A 23,803-nucleotide genomic window follows, 5' to 3' on the forward strand; every position below is an offset into this window, starting at 1 on the left:
TAAGATTTATGGGTGGCTTTTTTGTGTGTGTCTCATCTTTCCAGTCTCTCTCATCAGCAATGTGCTTTATGTAGTAAGAGTTTCCATTAATCATTTCTGGGACTCTTGGACATCTACTTCTTAAAAGGCTGAAAGTAGTTTTGCAGGAGTTATTCCTGAGGTGCCTTGATAGATGTCAGGAAGTGGCAGGAGCAGAGCAACTCCATGGCAGAAAGGGGGTCAAGGATGACCGTGGCACAGGCAGTGCCCTCACCAACCAGGGTGCAGTCCCACTGGATCTGGGCAGGGTGGGCAGAGCAGGGATGGGGGGATAGCAGCAGGTCCCATTTACAGCCCAGATGAGATAACGTAATCGGGTCCATCCAGGAAGGCCAGACAGGAGCAGCAGGAGGTAGAGCTGGAGGCAGGACTGGAGATAAGCTACTTGTAGTGTAGGCCTGAGGTCTGTCTGAGACACAGAGCCAGAGAAAGGGAAGGATGCAACACACCTATGATGTGACTCAAGCAGGTTCTTAATGCTTACAGAATAAAAATGGATATTTAACAAAAAATGTTCTTCTACAAAGGCATTGGAATCACACATCTTACTAATGTTTTTGTTTTGTGTATTTTACATGAGGTGTCTGGCTTCCAATAAAATATTAAAAAAATGGGGTTTGTACATGCACTGAGTACATCTGTGAGAGATGTGGCCTAGGCAGTCATCTGCGTTTGATTGCAGTGTTCATTGTATTGCAACAAACTATTTCAGAGAAGGTAACAGGTTCTCAGAGAGGGTGAATGGTGCTTTGGTTGTGTGGCAGCTTTAAAACATTCAGTCTAGCTTGTGTGGATTTATTACGCAAGTGTGCTAGTCTAATAACTGTTTATTCTTTCCTTTTAAAATAATAACTTAGAATTCAATCTGAGGAAGTACAGATGTTATAGCAGGTCTTTGTGTTCCATATAAAAAAGAAAGCTCTCTAGGTGCAGCAAGCATTACAGTTTTGTGTATCTGTTCATACAGAGGTGTAATAATTGTTTTAATTCCCATCACCAATGTAAATCCATAACTATTTAAACAAATTTGGGATAGTTATAACAAAGGTGTTTTCTGGGAGGAAGGGGTTACACTATAGGGCAAGTGCATGCTGTGCAGCTTGTAGTTTTGTAAGGTATTCTTACTGTGTCTTTATCACAGAAAGGAAATGCATTTTAACTATGTTACCAAAACGGGAAAGTTGCTTAAATAAATTAATGTAAAAGTATTTCTATATATGCTTCACTCACAAGTGCCTTTCCTATTGCTGCCCTTGGTTTATCTTTTGTACGCCTGTGATACTAATATGATTTAGTGGGAAGGTACTGCAAGAACAGTAAGAGTGTGAGACATGGAGTCAGATGAAATAATTCAGACTTTCACCTGCTGTTTTATTACCAATTTATTCAATACTGTCAGTATCCTCAGTGTAATAAAGAGAATAGATGAATCAGGTTTTTATAGCTCTTTGATAAAGAGTTACGGAGTTATAAGAGTTAATAAAGAGTTATAAAAGGCTTGTATGCTGTGTTCACTTTGATGTTTACAGGTTTGTTTTGTATTGTTGAATATTTGTTTTGTGTACAAAAGCAGTATAATATAATATTTTTCCTTACTGCAGAGTCTAGACCAAAGCAGTTGCTTGTGTATATTAATCCGTATGGAGGAAAACGGCAAGGGAAGAGTATTTATGAACAGAAAGTTGCTCCACTCTTCAGTCTGGCTTCTATCTCCACTGATGTTGTTAGTGAGTAATGAATATTTTAATTTCTTAATAAACATAATATGAACTCTTTAAAACATCTATGAGTAGCTTAAGTTCCTCCTGTCACTTACCTTTTCTTACTAAGGAAATTAAACTAAGCAGTAGAAAGGGAATGTTTTCTAATTAAAGCATAGGTAGCCAGATAAATGGTGACCTTATATCAATTTTCTGCTTACTAAATGAAAACCTCCAGTATTTCTGAGCTATTTGAACTCTTGATTTATAAGTTACAGGCTTTCTTCTCTTTTTTACTTTTACTGTTAAAACCAATTGTTCATGTGAACAATTTTTTTAGTGAAATACTTACCCGTATATACTGCAGTGCATTCTCTTTCAATTGGCATAAAATCTTTTGAAACGCATTTTATGGTCAGGCTGTTTTATGGTCACATTGGTAATAGAATTGTTTTTATTAATAAATTAATAATATTTTTATAATTGTATATTATATACCAATTTATAATAGTAATGTTTTTATGTGGTTTTTTTCATAGTAACTGAACATGCTAACCATGCAAAGGACAATTTATTTGAAGTTAATATTAATAAATATGATGGGTAAGTAACTTTACTTGCCTTTTTTTTTTTGTAGCTGATATATTGTGTAATCTGTTTGTTCTTGTCTCTAAATTAAAATAGTAGCCTTCTTTGCTGGTGTGTTTATTTCAGCGACTGAAAGTTCTGGGACATACTCCTTTGCATAGAAGATCCACATTTAGGAGTATCAAAGGAAAAATAAATTGTTTCAGTAAACCTGTACAACAAACAATATATTCAAGTTTAATATAACAATGTTTGCATGAGATTCATGTTCAAAAGGTGAATGTAAGATTAATTCAGCTCGTCCTGAAGTTGAGCATTCTGTGATAGCTCGAAAGCTACCCGAATTGTTTTGTGGTATAGGTGATCTTGACGTATACATGAGTCCAGAACACTGCATCAGTAGTGTTCAGCCTGAATATGAAATCCATGAACTGTTTAGAAACTTTTCAGATAGTTCCTCTTTTTCTCTGTAGGGCTTTTCAAATAATGGCTGCATCATTTGGCTTTATTTGTGTGTGTTCTGTTGTGGAACTACTGTTTCAAAAGAAGACCTAACTGAATGGTGAAATTCCATTCCATTGTTAAATCTGCAGTAGAAGCAAAATATTTTAATAAATAAGCTAGTCATTCCAGTTTCTAGTTTGTGACATAAAGCAAGTTATATGACTGGAAAATCATGAAAATGTATGCAGAACCTGTGTAGATAAACTCTCGTAACTACAGTATTTTAAAACAGTTTCTTGTTGTGCTTGTTGACAGGTACATTTAAACTGGTAAGTTGCAAAACTAAAACACTTTCTATCTTACCAGAGTGCTTTTGTTAGGGGAGCAGATCTGTAAGTATTGTATAAATCAAGTGAGGGCATGATGTTGACAAATTGTTGTAGTAAGAAACTACATTCACATGTTGAGTTCCTAGATTCCACCAGCTTTAAAATGAATTGACCTTAAATAAGCAGTTTTGACTATACTGGGATTTTTCGTAATTTTGCAGAAATGCAGGGAAGGGAAACTGGAATCTTAGAACAAACTAGTTAAGTCATATGAAAAGGAAAAATCTTAAGTGATTTGAAATAGATAATTCTGACAGTTGGTGAAATTCCAGTACAGAGCAGAAAAGTATGTCCATGTCCACTCCTAGCAAATTATTTTTTACAAGTGGCAGTGACCAATCGTAGTGGTACCTGAAGTCTTTTTGGTGGATTCAAACAGTCTCATACTGTAGAATTTTTTTTCGCTTTTTATTTGCTTTGGTGTCATGTTTTAGTTTTCTCTCTCTAACATGACTGAACTAAACAATTGGCCAGAGAACTGCATCTTTTTAGAATCTCATGATTCTTCTATTCCCAGGCTAGGCCTTCGCAGCAGTTAGCTTGGGAACTGTAATCCGTCTTTCCAAGCCTGATTTTTGTCCATCATATATAAGTCTGTTTCTGAGGTGAACAGTGATGTTAGGAAGGAGTTCCTGTATTAATATTACTTTTTAAATAACAGATCACGTGCTTTTATGGAAGATTTTTAAAATGGTTGAGCTGCATAAATGCATGTGTTTCTTCAAGTTTGATTGACTTTTCTCACGCACAGAAAAAGCTTCTTTGGATTCCTACATCTAATTGTTGTTCCTCTGTGTTCTTAGATTGGTTCTAATAAGTGGCTTTCCCTTCATTCAGTGATGAGTTTCTTCATTTAATCTCCAGGTTCCCTATTTGTTAATGCCATGCCTGTAATTTTGGAACAGGATTATTGATAACTGCTTAACTGCTTTCCAAGTGTATTTACTTAAGACAGCTTATTTAAAACTCTTGTGCATGTTTCCTCTTTGTTCTTCCCATTTCCCCTTATAAGAATTTCTTGTGGTGAGTGTGCTAGTCTGATAGCTCACTGACAGAACAGATTCTCTTTAAAGACAGTTACTTAAAGTATTAATTCCATTACAATATAGCAGGTTTTTGTACATCATTGTTCAGAACAGTTAGAGCATGTTGTAATATTGTACAGGTAACGATCAAGTTTAGAGTAAGTCTGACATGTATGAATCACTGTCCTTCCTTATCCATATGCCTCTTGCACAAGCTTTCGTAAAACTGTTTCAGATTGGTTTTTTTCCCTAGTTCTTGAATTAGTTCACAGAATGGTTGAGATTAAAAGGGGCCATAGTTCTTTTAAAACTAATTTGTCTTGTAGACTTGCTTCTCCTGAAGTCCTTTAGTGTCTGTAGTTTATTGTTTTCATCTGTCTAAAAAGTGAAATTCTAGTCCATTAGAAAAATAAACCCATAATGTAGGAATCGCTCTAAGATCTCTCTTACAGTAGTTCTTCACTAGGGAGCCATCAAACATGTGACTTGCACATTATTCATCTGATGTTTGCAATGAATTTGGTCATGCTGATACTGTGTATGTGAACTTCTTTCTCTGTCACTACTTACCCTTAGTAGGTATAGACATTTATATCATTGTAATCTCTGAGCCTGGATATAGTATTTGTTATAAATAGAACCCTACTGAGACAACATTAACGTTGAACTGACGTGGAAATTTTTGTCCACAAAACCACTTTCTTAGAGTCTTCAGGGAAAGATGAGACAGGCTAAAGTTGATGAATAATGTAGTTAAGCTATGAGAAGATAAATTAATTATAAAAATGAAAAAAACAAACATCCTTCTCTCCCAGTCTCTTAGGTCTCGACTTAGAGCTGGACAGTGTATATTTTTAAGACTGTCCTCTCCAATCATGAAAAAACAAATGGTTTTTTTCAAGCTTTCCTTCTGCGGAAAATGCAATAATAAGTAAATTTTAATCATCGATACTTAAAAATTAAATAAGCTAATTTGTCCTATAAAATAAGCGCTCATTCTGAAATATCTGTAGCTGACTGTGTGGAAGAGGTAAGAGTTTATGCGTTGGAAACAATTGCTATAGATATCAGTTAACATTCTTAAACATTTATGCTGGGGACTACATGCATATCTTTGGATTTGTCATGTGTTCCTTTAAAGTGTATTTGAATTAGTTTTTCAGTTAAAGAATGTTTATGCTTTTAGAGTTCAGGGTGTGCATTTGATTACTGCTCATGAAATGTATAGTGCTGTAAAATAGTCTTTTACTTCCTAGTATTTACTTGGCTGTGGACTCTCTGCTGAGCTTTAACATATTGAGGATCTGTGTAGCTGCTGCACCAGCTCTGACCTGAATTAAGTTTGCAAAACAAAGTTTTGCATCTGGTAACATTCAGAACTCTGTGTTTCATTATGAATGGTTATGTAGATATACATGACTTCTGTTTGTTTGATGGGCTCTCAGCATGTTCAGAAGAGCATGCAAGCATGCACCTTTCTGTTTTTTGACTTTCATATAATTTATATCCCTATTAAATTAATAGTGCAAAATATACTTGTGTCTGAAGCCACAAATATTAACTTACTTTTCCCTTTTTAGTAAAGGTACCTTATTTCCATTTTGTTTACTTAGAAAGCTATATGTACAGTCCTGTTCAGTGTTTTCCTTGTATAGTGAATTTCCACTGATACTTGTCTGTCTGCACACAGCAATAGAGGATAAAGATTTTTTTTTTTTTTTAGGTTGCATTCCAACATTTTTTTCTAACATTACAGACATGTCTAGGTGCATTTGCAGTTGTATAGCTTGAATTTTTTTTTCTGCTTTTTGTTAATTGCCAAGCTGGCTGTGGGCTACTATATTCTGTAAAAATGGAGGAGAAGAATAGAAAAACTATTTTTGATGTGCCCAGTGCATGCCCTAAATAGAACACTTGCCGTGTTGTTTATTGACTGTTAGTGTGCATTCTAATTTGTGTTTCCTGGCAGTGTTGTTTGTGTTGGTGGGGACGGCATGTTCAGTGAAGTGATGCATGGTCTCATTGGAAGAATGCAGAAGGACTCTGGCATAGACCAAAATAATCCCAAAGCATCGTTAGTCCAGTGCAATATAAGGATTGGCATAATTCCTGCTGGTAAGAAAGGGTTAACTTTCAGTTTATTCATTTATTCTTGAAATTTCTTATTATAACTTCTTGAATTTAGGCCTGAGGGAAGATATAAGCAATGATTTTCCATAGACACCTAGCTAAAGCTGTTTGTATCTCCGTATAATTATTGATCACGTGCAGTTTTATTTGGGAAGGGTACTTTGTAAAGGAAGTAAAATCTTAATGTGCAACTTTAAAATTTAATAACTTTTTTTTTCTTCTGGTGGTTTATTGTATGTTAATACAAGATAAGATGTTGACAGTAATACCTTTGCCCTGCTGAACGCATTAGTGAGTGAATTTACTGAACAGAGACTTACCTGATAAATATTTCTTCAGTTCCAAATACTCCACAAATGTAGTTAGAATTGTAATGAGAATCTCCCAGTGGTCTGTCAAACTCCAAACAAATGCTAAGATTTCTTCCTTTATTTTCTCCCCCGCTCCCCCTAGCCAGTTGTCATCACAGAAAGCATAAGGCAACTACAGCTGAGGAACAGTCCTCAGGTTCCAGACCAAGATTCAGTTTCTGCCCCTTTTTAGAGGTGATGTAACTTTACAGTTCTTAATGTCAGCCACTTTTTCAGGCAACCCTAACTACTGTCATTGAGAGGCACTTGAGAAAACTTATTCTTGGAATTCAGGTCTTTGGTGATAACCTTACTTTTTTATTGACCATAGGCACTCTTTGGATCAGTCTTTCTGTTAAATCTAGTGTCTCAGGTGTTGTCTCACCTGCCCAATTCGTCCCCAAGGTTCCTTCAGAAGTGGACTTAAAATATGACCCTCTTCCAGCACTGGATTCAGTATTGCAACTCTTTAATAGCATCTGCAATTTTGAGGACTCTGTGGAAAGACAAATAGTCAGTTCAGTGTCTTTTCTATTCTGTTCTCTTTTTATTGTCAGACGTTTGAGATGTGAATTAAAGAACTGGGATACAAAATAAGCGTTGTGTGCTTCTGACTAGAACTGAAACACAGACTTTATGATAAAATTTAGCACAGTATGTAAAAATACAGCAAGTGAAATAGTATATATATACCTTCGGGCTTTAGGTGATTAATTTTGTACTCATTATATCTTTGTGAAGAATGTCTCCAAACCCAAATGGCCTGAATTGTTGCTCAGAAGAAGCTTAACCCTTTCTGTTTGCAATACAATAAGGGTTTGATAGATAAAAATTGCAGTGGGAATATCCCCTTATGGTTTTTCATTCTCCATGTTAGCTAGCACACGAAGGGTTCTGTGTAACAGAATTACTATATTTAAGTATATTCTGATTTTATTTGTTAAAACTTTGTATTAAAATCAGTTTGTATAATAAACTTAACCAGAACAGAATGTGAAGTGTGCTACCCTTCATTGCCCTTATTTGGGCAAATTCCTTGGTCTAAAGGTTTTTGCTTACATAGTTGGTTTCAGATTTTGCCTACTGGTGATGTCAGTGACCGTAAGAAGATACAATTGAAAAAAACAAAATCTCAGTATTAAAAGCTATTTCTTTATCCTTAGGAAATTAACTATAAACATGTTAAAATGGAAAGATTAACTTTGCTTTTTCAACAATTTCTTAATGCATTTTTTCCAATTGCAACCAAAAAGTATGATCTTCACAGATATTTTATATTGTTAACATGTATCGAGTCACTTTCGTGTTTTGTTTGTTGTGTTTTGTCCACTGTAGCTGTGTTCTATTTGAACGTATACTGCATGCTCTATTCCTTGAACTAACATGAGGTACAGCCTTCTAATCAGAACAATGATTCAAATATTTTCTCCAAGTCATTATTCAGATCCCTCAAAAATTGTTTATAATGGTATAGAAGGAAGCTGGCCTTGAAGTTGTATTAATTAAGTTTTTGGAAGTACAGAGAGTAAGACATCTTGATCTGTTTGTGTATTGTACAATATTTAAAATGATCCATTACTGAAAATGTGGGAAAGTCTTTATTTACTGAAAAAGGGAATCAAATCACTGAAAAAATACTAACCCTTTGTTAACACGTCTAGCCATCACAGAGACCTTAAATTGTGTATGAAATAGCCAAACCTATGCATTACAGGGTGGTCAGAAAGGCAGCAAGAGGGTTTTTTTTTCCCTAGCCCTTGGTGAAGTTGCTTGCTCTCTGTTCATCTTTGCTTGATGTAATGGCATTCCAACCATGTATTGATCTCAACAGATCCCCTAGTTGCCAGACTAGTGCAAGAACTCTGTTCCAAAATAAGTGAGATCCTTAAAAAGACTTTTTTTTTTTTTTTTTTTTTTTGTAAATTAAACTGGCAGTTCTAAAATAGAGCAAGTCAAAAGGAATAAAGAAATAAATCATGCATCTAGAAAAACTTCATCCATGATGCTCATTTTAGTTCTTTATAACCAGCCTTCTTAAAATCCTGAGAACTCATGAACAGATACTAAAAACAAACACTACCCATAGTTTAGAGATTAAGTTCTAAAGCTCTGTCTGTCTTCTGATATATGGAGACAGTTTACTCAGTGAGGACAGGATCCTGGGGTAAGATGACACTGAATCAGTGGTTTTGCCCTTTTTATCATTTAGTTCCTAATGTCAAGCTGTGTTAACAGAAACATGGCAGATTGTGTTTTGTGGTTGTGATTAAACAGAGTTTTATTCAAACTAACACTCAATTCAGCAGACTTAATCTTTGCTCAGAAACTGTCAATTTAGTTGTACAAAGGTTTGAAAATACAGATGAAAGAGATTTAATGCTAAAACACTCTCATCTATATGACCATTTTTGAGTAGTTTTATTTCACAGGCAGAATCCCACTATGCAGGCTCTTTTTTTTAATGTTATACGCTACTTGCAAATCACGATTGTGACTTTCTGGAGCAAGCCCCTGCTTGGCCCCTTGGTTTTTTTTAACAGATGTGTCTGTCCCCAGACAGTCTCTTCCTTTAGTGTGTCTTCTGGTTAAAAAAATATAATTTATTCTTATGCTTTATGGTACATTTTTATGAAATAACTTGTGGGTTTATTGACATGATTAAAGGCTTCTACTCAAATGGCAGTTTTAACTTCCAAATTTCTCTTAGTTGAAGCCATTCATCAAATCTGCCAGTGTAAATTGACTGATTGCTGTTGTAAACGGATTTGCTGTCAAGAGTCCTTAGAGGTTGTAGTAACCTGACAAATTTTTGCACTGCGATGTGGTAACTACAATTCAACACACATACGAAAACCCCCATTTAGTTATTACTTCCTCCTAGTGCCATCTAGCCTTAAAAACACATTCAGCCATGGTTTCTCACTGCATTCAGAGTAGTAGTATGACTCCACAGAGCTTAAAAACAGAGAATATTTTCTCTTACGACATGCGGCACTGAGGTTTCATCCACATGTTTTAAGTATAAAAATTATACCCTCTGAAGTAAGCCAAAGTAATTCATTCTTCTTACTAAATCTGGCATAGAACAGGATGACAAAGCTGTCAACTGCTGTCAGATTTTTAAGTTTATGTTTCGGTGTCTGCAGGTGAGATGGACATCTAAACTCATATTCTAGCCAGGAGGCATCTGGTCAGTTTGGTCAGTAGAGCCTGTAGATCTTGTGTGGCATCTGCCTGTCTTGTGTAGATGTCTCGTTTCCTAAGGCCCTTCAAATGGGGCCTGTGTGCAAGTACCTTGAATCAAGCGCAAGCTGCCATCAACGTTCTTGACAAGATCTCATTGACCAGAATGGAAGCTTTGACGTAGTCTGCAGTGTTACATGTACACATGTAGCTACTTCTAGGTGTCTTAACCTGAAACTTAGTCATTCCCTCGCATGCTGATTTTCTTCTAGCATAATAATGTAAAAATTAGTGTCCGCACTGAAGATCTTTTTTAATGAATTTTAGGGCTCAGTTACCAAACAGTTTAAGTGCTTTCTTCACACTCACATGTAGTTCTGTGCAACCCATAAAAACATCTTGTCTTTTCCTTCACTCAGGCTGTTGCCCTTAAAAATCCCCAAAGAAAATCTGGCAGACTGTGTATATAATTTTTCTGTTCATTTAACCAGAACAAACAACACCTACCACCTAACATTAGTGAAGAGTCATGCTCTACAAAAGCTCCTTCCCCAAACTGAGTGTTCTGGCAATCCTAAACTATTAATCAAGGGATGTTAGTCAACCTATATTGACATTGTAATCCTGCTTTCTGTATCAGATTTATATGGATAAAATAAGCCAGATTTTGGTGGGTTTTGCGTGTGCATCTACTCAGAGTGCAGTTTCATCAGTAGTAAATTTTAAATCTACTCAAGACCCACCTAATTTAAAACTAAGGAGAAGACCAATTTTTGTCCAAAATAGTCTAGAATTCCTATTTGGTTATGAAGTATTCAGAGATTCAAATTCTCAGACATTATTAACATTTTTGTGACCTTTAAACTACTACTGTTAGCTTCATGCTTGGTCTGGTGTTATGACCAGTTATATTCTTTTGAAATGTATGTAAGGAATGATACTGGTTTTGTTGCTCCATACTGCTGTCTCTGAGAGAGAAAAAAAACAGCAACTTTTTACTGTTTATAGTTGGCACTCCACTGATGTGTCTGAGAAAGAGGGATGATTTGACAGTTGGTAAACACTGTTGGTGTCTTCCCCAGTCTCCCATTTTAGAATCTTAGAATTAATTTCAGACTTCAGATCTAATTTTAGCCCTCCCTTGCTAGTTAATGAATAGATATTAAAATAAGTTCTATAAAATTGCCCAGCAGATAAATCAGCTTCTAATTGACTACAGAAGAGTATGGGGAGATAAGCCTCCGGTGCTAAAGTACAGCTTGCATGAATTCTCCTCTTCTCCTCCCACCTATAATGTAAGACTACTTGGAAGCTCTGTTTACATCAAGACAAACGTGACTAAGGTGATTCTAGCAGCAGAATACAAACAGATATTGAAGAAATGGGAAAGGCTGAATGAAATGTTACACTTGTACATTGAGCAGTAAAAGGTCAGGTGAGATCTTCTAGTGGCTATTTTGTTTGTTTGTTTTTCTTTTCATAAGCAGCAAGAATCTTCTGCCTAACTGAAATTTATGAAAGTAAGAGGCAAAATGAAAAAATTGGCAGTAAAGCATGGCTTTGGTATCTGAACTCTACTTAATATTTTCTGCATGATAACATAATCTGTGCACCTTGCCTGTTAGGATACTGAGAGAAATTGGAGTCCTGTTTCTTGTGCAGTGGCATGTACTTGTAATGGTACGCTTACACCATCTTGAACCTCAGTCTTGCAGAGAAAGATCTCTTTAATCACACTGTTTCTTTTGTTCTGTAGATCTATTGTATTTATATTCTCTTTAATTGGCTCCTGGAGCTGCTTCTTTTTCATTGTGGCTGGCTTCTGCATAGCGTTTACTTGATAGAAGCTCCTCTCATGCCCTTCACTGTTAGGGGAGGTGGTGACCATTTCCTGCGAAGTGAGTCGGAGGGAAAAGGATTCTCTAATCCTATTGATAACTGTATATACCCAGACTGTTCTTGAAGTGAGAGAGAACCAAAAGTGTATTTTAAATAATGATTGCTCATTCCTTCATTTTTAGTTTTCTATTTCAAATTGATTAGGGCTCAGAAATGAAGTAGTCTGTATCTGAGCTGCCCTACATCTAATGCATCAGTAGTAAATCTGAGAACATACATGTGGACAGAGTAATTTTTTGTTTTCAGGTTTCCAGACTTAACTTTAAAGGAATTATTTTCTTGGAAAGGATGGGAAAAATTTCACTTCACTAATTGCTATATATTTGTTACTTATATAGTGAAAATCGTTGTACTTTGTATATAGAGAAATAGATTCTACTCATTTTGTGGAAAAAAAAGGTTACAATTTATATAATAATATTTGTATCCTTGTATTTACTTTGTTCCATAAAATAGAAAGGTGCAAGCCAAAGGAATGTAAAGCTTTTATTTGGAGGACCACGACAAATAATACTTGTTTCAAAAAGATATAAATTAATATCTAGTTTTTTATTTTTCAGGATCAACAGATTGCATATGCTATTCAACTGTTGGCATTTCCGATCCAGTAACATCAGCTCTTCATATTATTGTAGGTGGGTGGTCACAGTTCACTGTTTTGTTATAAAAATTATGAAAATAGCCAAAAATAGTAATTTCATTTACTTTTTTCTTTACGTCTGTGAAATATAATTTAGATGTAACAGCTGAGTTGAAATACAGAGTTTCTGTCTGGGATTCAAGTCTCTGATTTGAAATACAGGAGGTTAAAAATTAATTGCTTTCTCTACTGTTATTCATTATTTTCAAGGGTTCATAACATTTTGAAACTTTATATTTGGTGCTTAAGTGTTCATGCATTCTGGCATGCTTTTGAAAATAGCAGTAAAATACAATAAACAGTGTAAGTTGTTGGACTACATCTCTATATATACATATCTATGTTAGAGAAAACTATGACAAGTGCATGTACGCTTGAATAGTAGTATTTTGTACTAGTTGCCCTCTCGTCCTGTGCAATTCAATGCTTCCGTGCCAAGGCTTCTGCTTGACTGGAATTAGCTGGCAATTCCCCATTTTTACTGTCTGTAAGTCATATATTTGAGGAGGAACTAGGGAGGAAAATAAATATGCTTCAATAAATGCTTTTTGACGTGTTGTGATCAGTAGGGATGCTGACATTGCTACTTCTCGAAGTCGTCTAGTAATGGAGTCCCTGAACTGCACGGGAGCAGGAGGAGACAGCTTGGAATGTTCAATGCATTGCGATTTGTGATGTCCATCCTATCTTGCCACATACTGAAGAATCATAGTCACCCAGTTCTTAGTACTGAATTTGAAAAATTGTGCAAGGTGGTCTTCAGTTCTAATGGTGTTGCATAAGCATAAAGGATAGAATTTCCAAATAACAATTATTTCATTATCACTTATTACTGAGTGCTTAACAGTTGCAGTTTTAGGAGCTAAGGTTTACAGGTGTGCTTCCCTGTTACTATCCTATGGTTACCTCTGTTCAGCATATGTGGAGTTTAGGCCATTGGACTAGGATTAGAGAGATGGATTTAGTACATCATAGTATATCATAGTATTTTAGCTTGATTATTAATCATGCATATATACACAGGTATTTAGATTCTCAGGTGTTTCTCACTTACGTAAAGGGTTCTTCACAGTAGTCCGTGGTGGAAGGATGAAAGACAGTGGGCATAAAGTGAAACAAGAGAAAATAGAAGACCCAAACCAAGCAAAAAAACAAACAAGCAAAGAAACAACATATGCCTCGAAAGCCCACCACCACTCCAAAGCTTACACTATGAGGACATCAGAGAGGTGGCGTACTCTCTTTTCTCAGGGATTTTCAGGACTTGACTGGATAAACCCTGAGTAACCTATCTGACCTCATAGTTGAACCTGCTTTGAGTGGGTGATTTGATGAGAAACCTCCTAAGGTCCCTTCCAGCTTGAATTATCCTCTAATAGTATGACATACAGGATTAAGTAGTATCTGGTAGATGAACAGGTACTGCATTGATCTCTTCTATAACAACTCTTCCTACTGCTACATGGTAAATGAGTGTAAATTCTTCATTATATATTTTTGGCATACTGACCTCTTTCTTCTCACTTAGAGCTTAATGCTTTTTAAATACTAAATGAAATTACTATTAAAAATATTTTTTTCCTTTCTGCATGTATAAGAAATATATATAGATATGTGAGGTATGTATATATATATATGTCATGACATAAATACATCATACAAATATTTTTCAAATAAAAAAATATAACATTAAAGGTACTGTCATGTTTGCAGCTGCAAACAAAATAAGCCTTAATAGAACCTTGCACTTCTAATCTTCATAGGTGACTGTCAGCCTCTGGATGTCTCTTCTGTACATCATAACAACACATTTTTGAAGTACTCTGTATCATTGCTGGGTTATGGTTTTTATGGAGATATATTAAAAGATAGTGAAAAGAAGCGGTGGATGGGTCCGATGAGATATGACTACTCAGGTAACCTGTGTAATTATTACATTCTTTTGTCAGCATGTAAACATATTGGAGCAGTTGAGGTACTCTCTTTGAACCAACCTTCTCTGAAGTTTTTAAACATCAGAAACAGACTGAACCTGATTTTAAACTCTTTGTAGTACCATGTAAAATTTATGTAGTGTAGGCCAATTTTAAGATTCAGCAATGATGTATAGCTAAAATTTTTAGTTGGCTTTTAAAGATGTCAAGAAAAGTAATGGCACTATTTGCAGATGTTAAAAAGTTGCAGGGATGGTGTTTTATTGCTATGTTGTTTAGAGTCTAAAACATCATAACACAAAGAGCTGTGAGCTTGGGGAGGGCAACTATTGTTTTGCAGTCCTTAGAGAAGGAAAGAGAGGAACAATCAAGGGATGTATGCTGAGGTGCTTGCAGTGTGGATTTATAATGACTTAATGCTGCTTAATACCTTTTTACGTAGGCTTCAAGACTTTTCTTTCTCATCATTACTATGAAGGAACAATTTCTTTTCAACCAGCAAAACACACACTGGGATCTCCACGAGATAAAGATAGCTGTAGAACAGGGTAAGCTAATGTTTATCTCCGGATATTTGACATGAACTATTTGAAAAGGCCTGTACGTAAATAGAGGTCACAGAAATGTTGTTTTTAATATGAGAGCACTTACTGTGAAAGAGACGAGCTTGTAAAAAAAATGTATTGGCTCATTAAAGAGAACACCTCGTTTTATCAGATCAGTAAAAAAAATGTAATAAAATTTTGTTAGCTGGTGTCCCCCCCAATTTTAAGTGAAGCAGAGTGTAACAGCGCAGTATGCAGTTTCTAAGATGCTGAGGGTACTATGCTGTGACACTGATAATAAATGAAGAGTCTGGATGCCTCATAACTTCTACAAATGGAAATAATTGCTCAGAAATTCTCAAATGTTCACACTGTAATTGGATCTAGCAATTTTAGTGATTGTTTTAGTGCTATGAAAACAGCTGACATGGTTTGTCCTGATAGGCCCTCTCAGGAATCAGTCTATTTATCCTTTTTTTATAGACTACTACTATGCTGTATAAATTCTGTGTGATATTCTTCACTTGTTTCTCCAATTGGGGGCCTACCTTAATATCCCAGTGTTCTTTCCTTTCTTTTTGTTTTCACCTGCTTGAAGTTATGCACTGGTATTTACTATTATTCTTTATATATGAATGTAACTACCAGAGATACAGTAGTTGTCACAGCAGCAAACAGCACAGCAGGATACAGAGGACCCAGAAACTTTGTCCAGAAACTGTGTGGAACTTGTTGAGACTGTGCTGTGTTAGTGCTGTGACATGCTACAGATCACAGTCTCCAGTACTAGCTGGAGCAGCTGTCCTGATCCATCAGATGCCTTGATGCAAGGGAAACTCCAGAGGGTGAAAGCTGTCATCCAGGTCTCAGAGAGTAAAGAGTGCCTAGTGCCTCACAGGGGATTTTATACATCCTGGTGGTTTCTGGAAAGGCAGTAGGGCTGGGCACAAGCAGTTACGGAGAATCCTGGAGTATGGTGATGACAGTGATCATGCAAGTGATTGACAAGCTGACTAGGAGAAGTGCTCTGCTCTCTGCTGGTCTTGTTACAGAAAATGAAAGTGGGGGGTGCGACGGTTGAGGGCAGTTTTGGCACCAGTGGCTGTGAGATTACAGAGTTTAAAATCCTGAGAGAAGTAAGCGAAACAAAAAGTAGAATTGCAACCCTGAACTGTAGGAGAGCAGGTTTTGGTTTATTGAGGAATCTTGACAAGATTCCATGGGAGACTGCTCTAGAGGACAAAGAAGCCCAGGAGAGTTCGTTGGGACCTCCTCAAAGCACAAGAACAGTCCATTCTGATATGCAGAAACTTGAGTAAGCATGATAGAAAACCAATGTGGATGAGCAAGAATTTCAGAAGTAAAGAGAAGGTGGAAGTGGAATGGATTACTTTGGAAGAACACAAAGACGTTGCCTAAACATTCAGGGATGGAACAGAGAAAGCCAAAGCTCAGGTGGAGTTTAAATCAGTGGGGGCTTTGAAGGGTGTTACTTCTTACAAAGGCATTATATAAGTATACCAATCATAACAAAAGGCTAAAGGAACTGTGGGCCTGCTGCTTAGTGGTATGGGGAACCTAGTGATAAAAGATATGGAAAAGGATGGGAAATTACTCCTTTGCCTCGATTTTCACTGATATACTCTGCCCTCAGGCCTTATAGGTCCCCAAGCCCGTGGATGAGGGGGAAACAGTGGGTGATATACCTTGACTTTTGCAAGGCCTTTGGTACTGTTTCCTGTAGTATTCTTAAAACGAAATTGATGAGGTGTCGACTAGACGAGTGGATGGGTGGAAAACTGGTTAGACTACCTAGAAAGGTTGTGAGTAGCAAGTCCAACAGGCAGTCACTTACTAATGATGTGCCTTGGGGATCCATACTGGGGCTAATACTGTGCAACATCTTTGTTAATGACTGGGACGGTGGCAGAGTGTGCACTCTCAGCAGTTCTGTGGATGATACCAGACTGGGAGGAGTGGTTTACATGTTGAGTCAGGGCTGCTATTCAGAGGGACCTTGGTGGGCTGAAGAAATGGCTGATAGGAACCCCCTGAAGTTCAGGATAGGCAAATGTCACGTACCTGGGGTGGAGTAGTCCCATGCAACAGTACTGGCTGGAAGGCAGCTCTGCCAAAAAGAACTTTGGGATCCTGGCGGATAACATCAGTACCTGAGTTAGCAGGGTGTCCTTGCAGCAAGGAAGGCCAACCTTATATTGACCTTTATAAGCAAAAGAAAAGCCAACAAATCAGAAGTGATTCTTCCCCTGTACTCAGCACTTGTGAGATGAAGGACTGGCTCCAGTATGTCAGTGTTTTCCACTGTTACAGCAGTCAAATATTGGAACAAGTTGCCCAGAGGTCTTGCAGACTCTACCCTTGCAGATATTCAAAACTTGGCTGAACAAGATGCTGAACATCCCCATCTTACAAGACCTGTTCTGAGCAGAGGTTTGGTCCACATCAGAGGTCCCTTCCAACCTGGCTTTTTGATGCAGTTATTTCTGACGTTGAGAAATCTTCAACACTGTACTTACGTACCTATACTGCCTGCAGGGCAATCATGGTTCATGCCACATCAGGGTTGTCAGTGCCATGCTGAAGCTTGTGGTAGAGGAAGATCTTGTAATAATTGGGTAAAATAACAAAAGTTGAACTGAATAATAGTTTTGTTTTCAGGAACTGAATGGTATTTTTGTTTTCAGATGTTACATTTGCAAGAAAAGTGAGCAACAGCTGATGGAACAGCACAAGGAATGTGGATTGAAACATGAAGGTAATTTATCATAAAAAGTAGGATGGTGTAGTATTATACAAATTATTATTTTTCATAATATATCAGTTGAAGTGTGTGTGTGTGTTTTGGGTTTTATTTTTTAAACATTGTGAGTTACTATATAATCCATTGTTTCTTTATGTTTAAGGAAAACACATGTAAATATGTGAAAAATAGGTAAGGTGTCTCCTCCAGTCAAATCTCAGAAAATTCCGATAAAATTATACTAATTACTTATATATTTCAATGTATTTGGTTTCTCTTCTTTAGGAAAGATATACTCTGTGAGCTAGGACTCTGTTCTTACTGTGAGGACTTAACTGATAAACTGTGAGGTAGTGTATAAGGAAGCAGTTCATTAACTTCTAGAATAGATCAGGATTAAAAATTTGTTAGCATAAAAGTTACCCTATGTAAAGCTGTTTGTTAAAGAAATATAAGGCAGTGAACTTGGACAAATAATAACTGATCTAGTGGACTTAAGTGGACAGCACCCCACCAATACGCAGTATAAATGATAAACAAGATTTCTCTGTTCTTTCTCTAGTTATGCTATCCTTATTCTCCTTTTGCCCCCATACCAACCCCTGTCTATACATCCATGGATTTTTTTTGCGCATAACTCTTCCTTTTGTTAAAACAACTGTTAATATACTGCATTCTGTCCAGTCATCCTCCTAGTTGTATGTCCTTATGTCGAACTATTACGTCCTAATGGGAAGCACTGATACTGATAAACTTGTGGCTTTGCTGGAGTAAGATAGGCAGAATCAGTTGGCTGCGTTTCGCCTCTGGTATCAGTTCACAGTCTTGGATAAATCCCTCTTAAACAGCAGGCAGCCTTCACATGGGTGCTTGCTTCTGCTGCCTTCTGCTTTTACTTTTTTTTTTTTTTTCTTTTCCTTTGGTCCTTATGACCTAGATTATCTTATAATTACAGTTATTTCGCACAGTATCTGTGCCAGGTTCTAGCCATTTGTTAGCAAAAAGGGTATCATCATACTATAGAGATTCACTGGTAGCATGAAGGCTGTATATAGATTCTTATGCCAACTTGAATTCCTGTTACACATGCTTATTATATAGTGTTTTCATCCCAGCTACTGCTTTCAGATCTTTGATATAGTCAACAGATGGCCAGATTGGAGTATTTCTTGAGTTATTTTCATTTATGCCCAGATTCAGCTAAAGAAATTGCTTTACATAATATTTTCTTAGGAGCTAAATCTGATAGCAGATTTTTTTTGGTAAGAAAAAATTCTGTCTTTTTGAGAAATAAACGTAGTTAGAAATTGCCGACATTTTTTCTTTTTTTTGTGGGGTTATTATTCTTGGTATTGTTTTGCTGTGTTTAGGGTTTTGGTTTTTTTTGGAAATCTGACATTTTGTTAGTTTTAGTCAAGCAAAGGCAAAAGAAAGCTATAGCTTAGTGACCCATCAAGACTGTTTTAGCCAGCATTGCACAAGATATTAAGGAGCTGATTATGTAGGACATTGTTTACTCTAAATCCATTTTACTTCCGGTAACTGGATTTTTTTGCAGTCCAGTCTCTGTGCAGTACTGTTAAGCAAACAATAACAGTCAGCTACTCTTGGTTTGCAATAAAAAGGATTTTAAATTACCACGTCAGATGAGCTTTTTACTCAGCAGGGTGTATTGGCTGACTCCTTCATTGTGCCTGCTTAGTCTGTGTACAATTCAGATAAGTTTAGAAGGATGCCTACATTGGCTGTCACTGAACATATTTCTTTGTATTGTGCGAAAGTCTATGTTCATGTGCTGAGTAAGCTTTGAATGTTAGTACTTTATGATGATTTCAGCGACTTGCAGTATATATACACCATAGACAGTTGGAATGAGTGCCATTTATGCTCTCCCTGCTTATGATTGCTCTATGAAATATATTTTGGGCCAATAATTTGTACTATTACAGTGATGCACCCTGCAGAATGGTTATGAAAACAGTTGGTCATTTGAAATGTGATAAATACCCTCACTTTGTTCTCGAACAGTGAAGCTTTTTTGAAATAACATGCTGAAATTTATACTGAACAGTACTTTTCCACCAGGTGAAAACAATCTATTACAGTAACCTACGTAAGTATTCTACCTTAAGTAATTTGAGACATATATTACAGTAAGCATACTTCAAAAGTTAACACTATGAACTAAATTATTAGTGTTTCTCAGATAAACAACAAAAGCATTTATCAGTAAAGAGTGTTGTTTTTGTTTTGGGGTTTGTATATCAAAAAATGCCTGGTTTTCTTGTAAGTACATGCTTGTATAGTTCTGGACACAGATGTTTCCAGTTCCAGTAGTTTCTTAAGTCCTGTTCAGTTACCTTCATCTCCAAGCAGGGCCTTGTCATTTGCCTGCAGTGTGAACAAAGTCATTCTGTAGTTTGACATTTATGTCTTTCTCATCTCTCTTAAGATACACATTTTGAATCTGATTTAAATTATTTCTTTCTGTTAAGTCCTGCTTGAAAGCAATGTAAAAAAATCAGCAGTAAAGCAAGCAATACTAAAGCAATTTTAGCAAATGGTGCCAAAATGTTGAATTTAAGAGCTGAATTTTTTTCTTGTTATGACTGATTTGTTTATCAGGAAATAGAGAGGATAGTCTAGTTGGAAAAGAATAAAATTTTTAAAAAGTTAAAAATCCACTTGAACTTTCACACTACAAGAGTTGTAACTTTCCTCTGTCTTTTCCCTGCCTAAGGCTTTGTAGGTTTCGCCAAATATCATTGATCCTGAATTTAACATTAATATATCAGAAATTGTGAGTCTTAGCAGATAATCGCAGTCTGTGAAGGAAGAAAGCAACTTTCTCTGTTAGTATATGACAAATGTATTTTTTTTAATTCAGGTTTTTTCAGATGTGCATTGACAGTGTATGAATATGCCCAATAAAACTTCTAAGTTGCCAAGAATGGTTTCTTTTTAGTGTTCTTGTGATTAGATCAAATAATAACCTATCTCCATGCCTTTATTGATGTGTTTCAGAACATGAAGAAGAATGGAAGGTTATTAAAGGGAAATTTCTAGCCATCAATGCAGTAAATATGAGCTGTGCCTGTCCACGAAGTCCAAAAGGTCTTTCACCAGCAGCTCATTTGGCAGATGGTTCAGCTGACCTCATTCTAGTTCGTAAATGCTCCAGATTTGATTTTCTGCGGTACCTTGTCAGACATACAAACCAAGATGATCAGGTGTGTATTCCGTTTGACACTGAATTCTCCAGAGTCAGTCTAAATTGTAAATATCAATATTCTTATATGACAAAAATAACATCTGCAAAGCAGTTTAGAAAAAAAGAAATTTATACGCTTTGGGTGACATAATCTCAGCCTGTGTACCATTAAAAAAAAAAATACATTTTGGCTAAGTAAAGTTTTTAGCCATAGCATTCTAACAAAATTTCACTTTTGCTAATTGAATGCTGTTTCATAACATTTTCCATATATTTGCTGTTTGGACAATATTTAAAGTGATTTTTATCACAACTGTGCCCCCATGTATTTGTCATTAAAAGCTACTCACAGTAGCTGATGTAGAAGGAGTAGTGAAGAATAATAAATCACTATTTGTAAACTGTATAAAAATGTGATTTAGAAGAAAGTTACCAGAACTGTAGTTTGATTGTAAACTGCAGGCTTTTAATACATAGATGTGACCAGGATATGAGCTTTATGCATTCAGCTTCAAAATTTTTCCTTGCGTATGTTGTAGTTTTCAGGATAAACTACACGGGAAGATTCATCACTGCTTTGGATTATAGTATCTGCTGAAACCGGAGTTATGACTGTGAATACACACACATAATATTTATTACAACCTGTTATTATTAACATGTTTTGGAAATTACCTGAACAATGGACTAATGTCATATCTAGTTATAAAAGCAATAATGAATCTCACTTGTCTATGATGCTATTCTTCGTCCTTTCTTAGAAGAATTAGTATGGATTCTCTTTCCTGTATTTGCTCATTACCATTTCCTGGGACATTGTGTTTGTGTCTGTATTCCTCCTTCAGTCTCTTCTTCTTCTCAGTCTCTTTCCTTTCACTCCTTCCCATTCACTCTCATTGTTCCCTTGATAATTTTGATTATTTGAGGCCTTCTCTGGCTACCTTTCAAATTTACTCCAATATTTATCAAGAGACTACATTCCACTTAGACTTGAGACATGAGAGCATTCATGGGTGGCTCTGTGCAGCCGTGGATACCAGTTTTTGCAACCAAGTTGTTTGGATTAGCACACTGGTTAGTGATTCTCATCGTATCAATGAGCCACTGCTTCCAAGTGTGGAGTTTGACAATTTCACAGTTTGTTTATAGTTAAAAGCTGAGAGAGCTAAAGATCTAGGAGATCCCTTCAACTCTGATGCATTTTGTGATTGCCATTGTGGCCGTTCGCCTTCCAGTGCTTCCCATCTGTTTCTCTCTGGGATATGTTGATTTTGTACTGTAGATTAAATGCAGGGTTGTACATATGTCTTCAGCTCAGATTAGTGCCTACCATAATAGTGGGAAATCCTGCTTGAAAACTTAAGAAAATGTCAAAAGAAAAAGGAAGGAAAGAGTGACTGTACATTAATACAGACTGGTTTATGGGTAAAGTGTTGTGTTGTTCACTTTTGTTTTCTTGCCATCCCCTTCCTATGGATGCATACAGACACACTTCATTACCTTTGCTAAATGACATGTTTGTATTTATTACATCTTGCTAAATGTTTAAGTCCATAATTAAGTTGCTTTCAGGGCAGGTGGGGACAGATACCCTATAATTTGATTTTTCCTTTAATTTACAAGCCCTGTTTTAAAGCATTTGTACAATATTGTAGTGTAAAACTGCAACCTCTGTTATAAGAGCTATCTCTTAATAGTCTGACTTTTTCTAGCTGAATGAATTAGTTAAAATTATTTTGTTGGAATGTAATAATATTGCCCTCTGTTCTTATTTTCATATACACCCAGCTCTGTGATGTGATCACACTGCCATGGATTTTTCACCCTTTGTTCCAAATGCAGAAGCAGAAGGCTTTCAGGAAAGACCATGTGTCTTAAGGACTGTAGTTGAACAGGTCCTGAGGATAGTACAGAGATCCAATCCAAACCTTTTTGACTTTAATTCCATGTTATAATAGTTTTTATAAGGTATTTTAATAGTCTTTTTACCCCACTTACTCATAATGTCAGAATCTTACATGATTATCTATATAGTGTCAGTATTGCAGCTACTTGAAGAGGACCATTGAAAATTAAAGTTCCTTTTTGGCTTTATTGTTTCTGACTTCTGCAGTTTTTTTAAAAACAAAAATCACTCTATGCCTCAGGTAAGCCTCTCTAGAAAATTGGAGTGGATGGACTTTCTTGAATACAAAATGCTGCATGCTGAATTCCTTTACACATCAAATGTATTTAACTAATTGTAATTGCCTGGTTTAATTTTTTTTTTTCGTTGTAGTTTGACTTCTCATTTGTAGATGTTTATCGGGTGAAGAGTTTTCAGTTTACATCAAAGCTTTCAGAAGACAACGAAAGCAATGTCACAGACATAGGAAAGAAACGTTTTGGCCAGTTCTGCAGAGATCATCCAGCATGTTGTTGTAATATTGCTAATAGCACCTGGAATTGTGATGGAGAAACTCTGGACAGTTCAGCAATTCAAGTGAGGTAAGCATGGATTTTTCTCTCCATATTTCAGAAAACGTTAAGTCTTTACACTGATTTTTAAGATGCTTATAAAGACATCCCAAAAAGGTGCCTCTGCATAGCAAATTTGAGTCTTCTGATAATAAACTTAATTTTTTTGTTACTTTTTTGAGTCCTTTCCAGAGAATACTCCAACCATGTATACTGTAATCACACTGACTGAGATAGATGGATGGCCCTACCTTTCAAGTCATACTTACTTCTTAAGAACTGGTACTATGTTCTTGAAGTGCTGAAGGTGAAGATGTTGGGAGGATTCATTTTAAATGAGTGGAGTACTCTGAGCCGTACTTTTTTTTCCTATTAAGCTTAAGTAAGCATCTTTGTCTTATAGAAATATTGAGTATGTCCCATACTTTGTTTTTTTGACACACAGCACAGAGTTTTATCTCCAGACTTGGCATATGGAGAAAGAAGTTTGCAGTTGTGCAAATAATTA

The 23,803-nt window shown here is 36.2% G+C and overlaps 1 protein-coding gene across 1 annotated transcript in view; it reads left to right on the plus strand.

Moving 5' to 3' along the window:
- The window catches only part of CERK (ceramide kinase), a 43,668-nt gene that overhangs the window by 16,572 nt on the left and 3,293 nt on the right, over positions 1-23,803 (plus strand). Inside the window, exons 4-12 of the mRNA XM_042793003.1 lie at positions 1,641-1,766; positions 2,279-2,342; positions 6,155-6,300; positions 12,308-12,382; positions 14,151-14,303; positions 14,764-14,869; positions 17,572-17,642; positions 20,652-20,857; positions 23,117-23,325. Coding sequence (XP_042648937.1) covers positions 1,641-1,766; positions 2,279-2,342; positions 6,155-6,300; positions 12,308-12,382; positions 14,151-14,303; positions 14,764-14,869; positions 17,572-17,642; positions 20,652-20,857; positions 23,117-23,325 — 1,156 coding nt within the window. The remainder of the gene's footprint in view (positions 1-1,640; positions 1,767-2,278; positions 2,343-6,154; positions 6,301-12,307; positions 12,383-14,150; positions 14,304-14,763; positions 14,870-17,571; positions 17,643-20,651; positions 20,858-23,116; positions 23,326-23,803) is intronic.

Source organism: Tyto alba, unplaced genomic scaffold, assembly GCF_018691265.1.
Source record: "Tyto alba isolate M040663 unplaced genomic scaffold, T.alba_DEE_v4.0 Super-Scaffold_2, whole genome shotgun sequence".
Taxonomy (NCBI): domain Eukaryota; kingdom Metazoa; phylum Chordata; class Aves; order Strigiformes; family Tytonidae; genus Tyto; species Tyto alba.